The sequence below is a fragment of the Panulirus ornatus genome, chromosome 11 (assembly GCF_036320965.1).
Source record: "Panulirus ornatus isolate Po-2019 chromosome 11, ASM3632096v1, whole genome shotgun sequence".
Classification (NCBI taxonomy): Eukaryota; Metazoa; Arthropoda; class Malacostraca; order Decapoda; family Palinuridae; genus Panulirus; species Panulirus ornatus.
The window spans coordinates 36100841-36111951 of record NC_092234.1 but is presented as its reverse complement, the minus strand read 5'-3'; the positions used below and the strand labels follow the sequence as shown (position 1 = coordinate 36111951).

The following is an 11111-nucleotide window of genomic DNA, read 5'->3' as shown; positions in this document are numbered from 1 at the left end:
GATAAGTGCAAATAAGGCCATTGTTTATTTGTTCCTAACACTACCTTGCTAAGAAAGAAGTTCTTCATACCTACACATTCGCCATTTCCTGCAATAGTGAGGGAGCATTAAGAACAGAGGACTGAGCCTTAAAGGGAATATCCTCACCTGGCTCCCTTCTCTGTTCCTTCTTTTGGAAAATTATGAAGTATTTGGGCATTTGGAAAAAAAATTATCATTCATTTACATAGGATTATTCATTTACATAGACTAACATACAGGAGAATATAATTCAACCCAAGACAAAGTTCAAAGGCAAATAGAGACTGTGATGCATTAGTGTCATAGCTGTGGAGGGAACTTCAACAATGCAAGCCCAGAGAAGGCAAAATCAAGCCAAGGTGCAAAATTCTTGATAATTTGGGCCATGACTTTTTTGCCCTGGCATTAATACCTGAGCAGACCATGCCTCTGTACTCTACCGATCTGCTTCTGTTGCTGTGAAGCAGTAAATCCTGGGAATGAAGTCCAGCAAGTGCAACTCACAAGAAATTGAATCTATTCATAACAAGGAGCACCATTAGATATGTAAGTAACCTTATCAAGAAATTGTCATTATATGACAATCCTAACTCTTCCATCATGACTGCATTGTAACCTGAAAACAATGAGGCATACCATACTTAGTTTAACCTTGAAGTTTGGGAAAGGAAACTTTATCTTAATGATCAACTTCAGCAGGGATCATGTTAATTCAACTGAAGAGTATCACGTCTGCCTAATTTCTGGAGTATCACTGTAAAGGAGGAGAAACGACGGAGTCTGATATTCTGTCTGAATGAATTAATCCCTAACCTGCTGTAATATTCAAATGACAATGCAAAGTTCATAGTTATTATCATCAATTGATGATTTAATGATTCACACCCTCAAATGAATTTTCATCGAATGTTTGCTTCCACTAATCATCTTCAGATGTCACCAGCATTTTCTTGCCACAGCTGGAAAAAATATCAAAGGCCTTAGTCACCCATAAAACTATCTAATAAGGATTATATTACAGAAAGCTCTCATCAATAATGAAATATCAGATGATATAATTAAAGCAATTGATCAGCTAAGAGAAAATTCAGCTCTAGGACAAGAAGGAATCCCTGCAATATTCCACACAAAAAATATACAGCAATAGCAAAACCAATTACCCTACCATATTACTTAAAAAGAAATAAACAGCAATAGCAAAACCAATTATGTCATTATTGAGGCAAAGTCTGGGTGAAAGCAAAATTGCAGACATTCGCAAACTGACATACATAACCCTAATACACAATGGAAGATCCAAGCTAATGTCTAAACAATACATACCTGTTGGCTTGACTTTACATCTAATAAGAGTCTTTGAAAAAGTGATAAAACAACTTATATTAATTAAGTATAGCTATATAATATTATAATTAAGTATAGCTACCTAAACTAAGACTAATACAGACTGTTCCAGGAAAAAGTATGCAAACTCAATCACAAGCTCATTACAGTGACATATACAAAAGTTTAATCCCCAGAAAAAAATGAATACTGTTTTCCTTGACTTTCCAAAAACATCTAACAAGGTAAACCACAGAATTTTGCTTAACAAAGTGTTAAGGGTAAGATAGTAAGGTGGATTAAAGTGTTTGTAAAAAACAAAAAAATTTCAGATGGTGGCAAATAGAACCATGTCTGGCAAATAGAACCATGTCTGGGGAAATCCCCCGATGTCCTGTCTGGGATACTAGAGGGAATGGCATTAATCTCAATGCTCTTAATAATAACATCAACAGCCATCAACAGCAAAGTAAAGGAAAGCATTGCAAAGAGCTTTGCTGATCACAACAAAGTAAGCAAATGACTGGATCTTACACTGATCAAAATGAGCAGCAGTTGACCTGAAGGAATCTAATGAAGATGAATTTGAGTAAATTCCTTATGGAACAAAGAAGAATACACTATTGGTATCATATAAAGGCCTAACAGAGAAATTGATAAAAGTGGAATAAATGTAAAAGATTTAGGTGTTATCATAAATGGAAAACTAGATTTCGTAGAGCACAAAGAGAATATAATACTATCAAGTCAAACAATAAGTAGTATAACTGAGAATTTTTACAAGTGATAGAAAGTGACTGATGAGATTGTTTAATGTATATTGAAGAAAAAATTGAATACTGCAGTGTTGTATGGTCACCAACAAAACAAAAAGAAATAAACAAAAAATACTGAGAACTCAGAAGCAATTCACAAACAATACCTAGGGGACACAATGTATGAACTACCCAAAAGGCTGAAAACAAAATAACTATATAACCTAAGAATAAGGGATAGATATATGATAATATACACACAGCTACAAACTGAAGATATGAGAGGAAATGTGTTAAACCTAAAAGCCTCTCAACAAGGAGGGTACAGAATTATCAAATTTTCCAGATATCATGGAATATGCCAAAAATAAATTAGACAAAAAGATATGACAATCCAACCAAGAAGATATAACAACTATTCAATACACTGCCAAGAAAAATGAGAAATATTTATGAAACAAAAACAGAAGTATTTAAAAGAATACCTGACATGTGGTTGAAATCATTCCTAGAGAATCAAGAATAAATAATTATGTAATGCTTGTGGCATCTGAAAACTACAGTCTTACTCATCAAGCAAGGTGTGCAGTGAGTGTTTTATGCTAGCCCCGCAGGTATGGCTAAATCTTGTTGAAGGTACTTATAGGTAGGTAAGTAGTCTCCCTAAGTAAAATATCAACTAGTGGAAAACTACTCAAAGAATAAAGATAAAATTACTGTAGTATCAGTGCAGATATTCTAGTGATGAAATGATTACTAAGTATATGGTATGATATAAATCTATTATCATTTTATGTAAAATAAGGTAATGTGTAAAAGAATAAGTAAAAATCACATCAAAAATGTATTTGGGTATTGTAAAATTAGTAAGTTTGGATGACTGATCACTATCTCATGGAGGCAAGGATGGTGATTTGTGGAGGTTTTCACAAAAACAGAAACAACACTAGTGATAAGACAGTGGTGATTGTAAGTCAGCTTGGTAAAGACTTGTGAGAAGAAATACCAAAAGATATTGAGTGTAGAATGGCAAAAGGTTGGAGTGAATGAAGCAAGGGGAGTAGGTGAAGATTGGGAGGTATGTAGGGGAGCAGTTCTGGCATATATGTGAAGTATATGTGGAATGTGAAAGGTGGGAGGATGGATGATTAGAAAGAGCAGTGAGTGTAGGGATAAAGAGATAAATTTGCTAGCGGAAGAGAACTGTTTAGGTGGTATTTTTTGAGGAATGCAAATGACTGGAAAATGTATGATAAAGTGGTGGGAAGTCAAGAGAAAGGTCCAGGGTTGAAAAATAGGGCAAAGGAAAGTTGGGAATAAGTGGGTATCAGTAAACTTTAGAGTGAATAAGATGTTTGGGAGGAGATTAATAACGAGCAAAAAATGAGATCAAATAGAAAACATAGGTAAAAAAAGCAAAAGGGAAAGTGGTAACAGGCAGTGATGAAGTGAGGAGGATATGAAGTGAGTATTTTGAAGGGCTGTTGAATGTGTTTGAGGATTGGGTGGCAGATGTAAGGTGTTTGGGTTGAGGTGCTAAGCGAAGTGAGACATTCATGGAGAGTGGCTTGGTGAAGAAAGAGTTGGTGAAAGTCTTATTTCAGATGAAATATGGCAAGGTGGCTAGAGTGGATGGTACTGCAGTTGAATTTATCAAGAATGGGGGTAACTGTGTTGTTGATTGGCTTGTTTGGATTCACAGAGTCTGTGTGGATTGTGTTGAAGTGCCAGAAGATTGGCAGGATGCACATATAGTTCCATTTGTACAAAAGCAAGGGGGATAAACGCGAGTGTTCAAACTACAGAGGCATAAGTTTGTTGAGTCTACCTGGTAAAATGTATGGCAGGGTAGGGATTGAGAAGGAGAAGGCATCAGACTGGGGAGGAGCAGCATGGTTTCAAAAACAGTAGACTATGTGTGGATCACTTGTTTACTTTAAAGAATGTATGTGAGAAAAGCTTACAGAAACAGATGGATTTGTATGTGGCAATTATGGATCTGGAGAAAGCATACAACAGGATTGATATAGATGACTTGTGGAAGGTTTTAAGACAATACGATGTGAAACAAAAGCTGCCAGAAGCAGTGAGAAGTTTTTATTGAGTGTCATGTGTACGAGTGGGAAGAAAGAAGAGCAAATGGTTTCAAGTGAAGGAAATTTTGACAAAGAGGATATGTCAGAAGCATAAGGAACAAGGAGAACAGGAAGACCAATTTGGAGATAGAAGGATGGAGTGAAAAAGATTTTCAGCAACTGGGGCCTGAAAATGCAGAAAGGTGACAAGTGTGTATGGGACAGCATGAATTGGTATGATATCGTATACAGGGGTCAAGGTACTGTCAATGGACTGAACCATGGCATGTGAAGCGTCTAGCATAAACCATGGAAAGTCTGTGGGGTTTGGTTATGGATAGGAAGTTCTGGTTTCAATGCACTGCACATGAGAGCTAGAGAATGGATGTGAGTACATGTGGCCTTTCTTTGTCTTTTCCTGGAGCTACCTCACTAATGTGGGAAATGATCAAGTAGGAAAAAGAAATTATAAATCTACATTTGAAGAATACTATAAAGTGTATATTGTTTTTGAGTATGTGTATATAAATGTATATACAGTATATGGGAAGTCATGCCTTGCAAAAAACAACTGTTTTACAGTACACTGGCCACCTACACACCCTAAAACACAATGGAAGGTCCAAGTTAATGTCTAAACAATACATACCAATTGACTTGACTTCACGTCCACTAAAAGTCTTTAAAGTAGTGATTATATCTTTTTTTATTATACTTTGTCGCTGTCTCCCGCGTTTGCGAGGTAGCGCAAGGAAACAGACGAAAGAAATGGCCCAACCCCCCCCCCATACACATGTATATACATACGTCCACACACGCAAATATACATATATACAAATATACATAAAAGGACATATAAAACTATCCAATTAAGTACAACTACATAAACTAAGGCCAATATGGGCTGTGCCAGGAAAAAGTATGCAAGCCAAATCATTAGCTCATTACAATGACATATATAAAAGTTTAACTCAAGAAAAAGGAATGAACACTGTTTTCCTTGAATTTTCAAAAGTATTTAACAAAGAAAACCACGGAAATTTGCTAAATAAAATGATAAAAAGATGGATTAAAGTTTCTAATTGACAAAAAGTAGTCCATTCAATATCCTACCATGCCAAAATATAGAAAAACATACAACCTTTTTAGTGGGTTCCTGAATTCTTTTATATTCAGTATACAGAAGAGAACTCCTTATGATCAATAGCAATCTAAGGTTCAAGCTGTCAAAAGAAACCACTTGTGGCCACAAACCTCACTGTATCACTGTAACTACCCACTTCTCACCACAAGATATTCCTGGCCTACAGCTTGTGTCTTTGGCAATTGCTGATCCAATCAAAGTAAAGATTCAAAGTAATGTGGTTTCATCCTGATGCAAATCCTGTAACAAACCTTATGTTCCACTTGGAGATCATTCATCAGGGGAGAGAAGCCTATATGATTTGTGGTTTCATTTTCATAAGAAAATCACATACTGACCTTGTTTGCTTTTCATTATCAGCAATCACCATATACACTGCGATACAAACCAAAGGGTGAGCTTATTGGGCCTAAGATTTCCCCATCCAGAAAAAAAAAAAAAAGTGCAGGGCTTTGTGAAGTCTACAACCCTAAGAAAAACCAAGACACCCATCTAGTCCAGACCTAAAGTAGGCTGCTCATTCAATATTGCAAAAACAGGATTCAGTTAATGATATATACACTGTGACTGAAACTGCCCTACTAGAAAAACAAAATAATATCTAATCTCACTGTGGGTTAACTCCTACAATTTGGACATTTCAGTCAACTACAGTCACCACTAGAAGTTCAGTGACACCAGGCATTTGAAATAACAGAATTATGATTCACTGAATCAAAAATCTATTATTTAAAGGCCTAATCAATGACAGACCAGTATAGCACAGGGGTTTTGGGTATTCATGTCTGATCAATGTTCCAGGAACAAACAAGTATAAGAATTCTCATTGAATTGGCAATAATCAATATATATATGAATAACAAATACTCATAGTTCATTTGTTTAAACAAAATATATGAACACTGTTGTACAAAATCTTATATCTGTCCAGCCAACAAGGTAGATTTGTACTGTATCAAGGACTATGGCCTATACGAGAACAAAGAAAGAGTGCTGTCAGAGAAAAGACACACCTATTTATGCATGATTCTCAATTCATTCATAAAACCCTCCAAGCACCTACTGATTTAAGAATCAGCTACCATGTAAGATTTCTAATGGCAGTATACTCTCTTGATACATCAGTGTACAACAGGGTGTTTTAAGTATAGAATACACACATATCACCAGCCCCCTAAGACTAAGCACTGGTTATTAAGCCCAATCTGATTCTAAAATTCTTTATCAACCATTTCACATATGTTCACCTAGACTTACCATCACTGGCTAATGCCCATGTCAAAGTAGCTGAAAAACAAATTCTCACTCTCCAAATGTCAGGTAGCTTTGCTTTAATCCATCAAAGCAGACAAGTAACATCTTGACTGACTTTACCAAATTCATCATACAGCCATTCAGTATACTACTGCTGCTGGCCAAATGATATTTCTGTCTGGTCATGGGCACAAACTATAACACTGCACTTGATGAAAGGCAATCTCTCTTGTTGTTTAGCATTTACGCTGTGCTCTGAATACTGACAAGGAATCAAGTCTGAGTCAAGTGGAGACTAAAACAAAGCTGATGATATGCCACATTCAGCCAGATCATATGAAAATCAGCCTACACTGTCTGAATGCCTCCTATCAAAACATAATTTGGGCAGCCAAGTATACAAAAATGATAAACACGGCTAAGCCCATATTCAAGTAGTTTCTTTGAATAACAAAAAGAGGCTTTTCTACACCTACTCCCTTAACAGCCTGCAAGCACTCCAGAGGTTCTCATACACACCTAGACAGTGAAACGTTCTTTGCTGGACAGTGGAGGCTTGAGGTGGGATAATGCCATCCAGACTTTGTCAACATGATGGAGCTCTGTTCTAAATGATGTTAGATACTTCCCACTAATGTTTACGTAATAGTGATGATAGGGCAACTTTATGAAACTATATGAAAAATTTCCATGTGATAACTTGTTGTCTTAGACTTAGGGTTTAAAACAATGTGTCTAGCTTACTCTTTGGCTAAGAAAATTACAGTTACCGAAACATGTTCATTTTCATAAATATATGGATACAAAAGCAGTCCTAAGATAGAGATGTTAATAAAATGTAGCCGCTTGTCACAAAAACAAGAGTTCACTTGCTAACAAAATGAAATATCAAGATTAACAAGCTGGAACAAAGCATAAAAATGTAAACAATCCTGAGTATTGCCTGATGGCCATCTTCAATCAATCCATCAACCAATGTAACCAACAGTCTTCAATCTTCAGGTTAAACTATAGGTGCCTGCAGTATTCATCTCTTTGTAATGGTTCATGCTGCAACCCGCATTACCTTTGGTGAAGAGGTAAAATCTGTTAGACTTAAAAACAGGATGCCTTTCAGGACCTGCAGACTTAATATCTATCACATTAAGGACTAGTGACTTTATGAGATTCTTAAACAAGCAGGAACACTATCTCCTCACTAATGAATGTTACAACTATGTGGCTCCCAGGTATGTCCTGGATGATCACTACTCATCTCTCTTTATGTCTGAGTAATTCAGGAAAAACAGTAGCACCAAACAACACAACTTTGGTCACACTTGAACTACACATCTACAAATGCTCAACCTTTTCAGAAGCTCACTTTCCCCCGTAGCTTGAAGAAACCAAGTTCTGTAGCATTGTGAAGAAGAGAAGCAATGCCTATATAATTTTCAATAATGATAGGACTCTGGCTGATGGTGCAAGTTGCTGCAGTGTCAGGCCGGTCTTGCATATTCTCTATAGCTAACTTTAGTTCTTTGGACAGGCTCTTGGCATCATAGGTGCTGTTTTCACAACCTGAAGTCAAAATGTCCTTTTAGTGCAATATCATTGTTAAAAGGAATTGCTTGTATATGATAAAAGTAATACTGATCGCATGAAAGATCTTTCTGCATTATCTCTAACAGAAGTTTACTACCATATACCTCTATGACAATCTTTTCTGACAGAATAGCAATATCACTGAAAACAGATTTAAGCTGACAAGCTTTATGAAACCTACGTGGGTAAAGTAACGTTACAGTAGCATTTAAGGTGGCATCACATAGGCACTTCCTCTGGTGAATTTCCTCCTTAGAACTCATTTCTGGCAACATATTAATGGCTGAAGTTTGGCAAACTAAGGTACATGAACAGAACTGATCAGCTATGGATTTATTGCTTCGTCAAAACAAAACAAAAACGGTATGGCTCCAAACTTAGATAATGAGGCAGTTGCTATACTTAGTATTTCATACTTAATCAAGAGAAAGTGGGATAAAAAGTGTAAGTGGACACAGGAGTGGCTAGCCTAAAAAAATTCAGTTTTCTACAGACTACTGAGAAAGCTCAACCTTCAGAAATCTGAATGTAAACTATTACATTCCATACCATTTAAATCAATAATTAAAAAAATCAATTTATTTGGAATATTAATATGAAAGTATGTATTTCCTGCTTGTCTGTACTACTGAAGTTCATTAAGGAAATATCATCATTTGACAAATAATATTGCTCTCATCTAAAATAATCCAAATGTTCTCTCAACTTTGTGGTGCTTGCTGGTATAAGCAAGATTTGCACAAAGGACTTTGGGTTAAGGCCACAAAAATGTACCAAAGCTCCCTCCAGTAAAGGCCCGAGAGGAATATCATCAGGGGCACAAAATTTCTTTTGGGTCCCCTTCCCTTTTCCATCAGTCATCAGGTTATAATCCATTGCGATTCTATGCAATGAGCTTTTCCTTTCCTTTCATACTATTCGCCATTTCCCGCGTCAGCGAGGTAGCGTTAAGATCAAAGGACTGGGCCTTTGAGGGAATATCCTCACCTGGCCCCCTTCTCTGTTCCTTCTTTTGGAAAATTTAAAAAAAAAAGAGAGGGGAGGATTTCCAGCCACCCACTCCCTCCCCTTTTAGTCGCCTTCTACGACACGCAGGGAATACGTGGGAAGTATTCTTTCTCCCCTATCCCCAGGGATAAATTATATTATTATTTATTTTGCTTTGTCACAGTCTCCCACTTTTGTGAGGTAGCGCAAGGAAACAGACGAAAGAAATGGCCCAACCATGCCATGAGCTGTATGGCCAAAAAGGGAATGGAAGATGAGAGAGGGGTGGAATGGAGTGCTCTGTCGATTTTTTGCATTTTCTGAAATCCCAGGAAATTCCCGGGCCCCATTTTGGACCATCAGGGCCAGGAATGATGTACCCCCTGCTCCCCCTCTCAGACGCCCTGCCTCCAGTGCACCAGAAATGATTCCCAAGGAGAAAATTTGCCTGAATAAGTGCATGTGTGACATCACCTTTATGTCTTGCCAATAATAATAGTTCTGAACAGAAATCATTTGGTGATATATCCATTCTTAAAACCAATGTAAATGAGACGTAACAAATAGCTAGATATCCACATATGATACAAAAATGTATCTTTACTACTGATGTATCCCACCACTAAATGGCAGGACCTCTGCTTCAGTTGCTCTGCCAAGAAGGAATCAGGATAAATTTCTGACACCATTAAGGAGGGCGGGATGGTATTGTGTGCATTCAGCTCACCCTAATAAGGCTCAAAAAGTACCTCCCATTTTTTTAATCTTCCTGAAAGATAATTTGAAGGTATATAGTATGCAGATGAAATACTAGTCCATATATAACAGAGAAGTTACTCACTTGCCCTCAAACAAGGTTATTGGTAAAGAGGACAACCTGGAAAATTAAAAGCAACTTTCACCTCAGACATAAAAAACTTTTTTCATAACAAAGCAGTTGAACTTCAGAAACCAATGCTTTGAAAAATCAGAATTATGGATTGCCCTATACCACTGGTTTCAAACCATTTTAAAGTCATTATTCCTTTTTCATATAGCTTACTTTATAATGGCCCTAGCCCTACTATATTTCAATATATTGTTGGCAGTCAATCATATACGTGTGTGCATGTTCATATATTATCTTTTTATTATACTTAACCACCATCTCTCGCGTTAGCGAGGTAGCGCAAGGAAACAGACAAGGAATGGCCTTACCCACCCATATACACATGTATATACATAAACACCCACACACACATGCATATATACATACATACGAACAAAGTGCATATTGACGCGCACCCTCATAGAACAGGTTTGTATGTGATAAAGTGGATGGAGAGAGATGGGTGATTATTGGTGCATATGCACCTGGGCATGAGAAGAAAGATCATGAGAGGCAAGTGTTTCGGGAGCAGCTGAGTGAGTGTGTTAGTAGTTTTGATGCACAAGACCGGGTTATAGTGATGGGTGATTTGAATGGAGAGGTGAGTAATGTGGCAGTTGAGGGAGTAATTGGTGTACATGGGGTGTTCAGTGTTGTAAATGGAAATGGTGAAGAGCTTGTAGATTTGTGTGCTGAAAAAGGACTGGTGATTGGGAATACCTGGTTTAAAAAGAGATATACATAAGTATATGTATGTAGGTAGAAGAGATGGCCAGAGAGTGTTATTGGATTAAGTGTTAATTGATGGGCACGCAAGGAGAGACTTTTGGATGTTAATGTGCTGAGAGGTGCAAATGGAGGGATGTCTGATCATTATCTTGTGGAGGCGAAGGTGAAGATTTGTAGAGGTTTTCAGAAAAGAAGAGAGAATGTTGGGGTCAAGAGAGTGGTGAGAGTAAGTGAGCTTGGGAAAGAGACTTGTGTGAGGAAGTACCAGGAGAGACTGAGTACAGAATGGAAAAAGGTGAAAGCAAAGGGCGTAAGGGGAGTGGGGGAGGAATGGGATGTATTTAGGGAAGCAGTGATGGCTTGTGCAAAAG

General features: G+C 37.2%; 1 protein-coding gene across 3 annotated transcripts in view; it reads right to left on the bottom strand.

The window, feature by feature from the left end:
- Nucleotides 1-774: 774 nt before the first annotated feature.
- LOC139751403 (tumor protein p63-regulated gene 1-like protein) overlaps nucleotides 775-11111 on the bottom strand; it is a 67836-nt gene continuing 57499 nt past the window's right edge. For 2 of the 3 annotated variants that reach the window (XM_071666788.1, XM_071666789.1), the window contains exons 7-8: nucleotides 7936-8132; nucleotides 775-7638 (exon numbers count right to left, since the gene is read on the bottom strand). In XM_071666788.1, coding sequence (XP_071522889.1) covers nucleotides 7618-7638; nucleotides 7936-8132 — 218 coding nt within the window. In that variant the 3' untranslated portion in view covers nucleotides 775-7617. Of the gene's footprint in view, nucleotides 7639-7919; nucleotides 8133-11111 lie in introns of all 3 variants that reach the window. The other variant, XM_071666790.1, reaches the window with a different exon arrangement.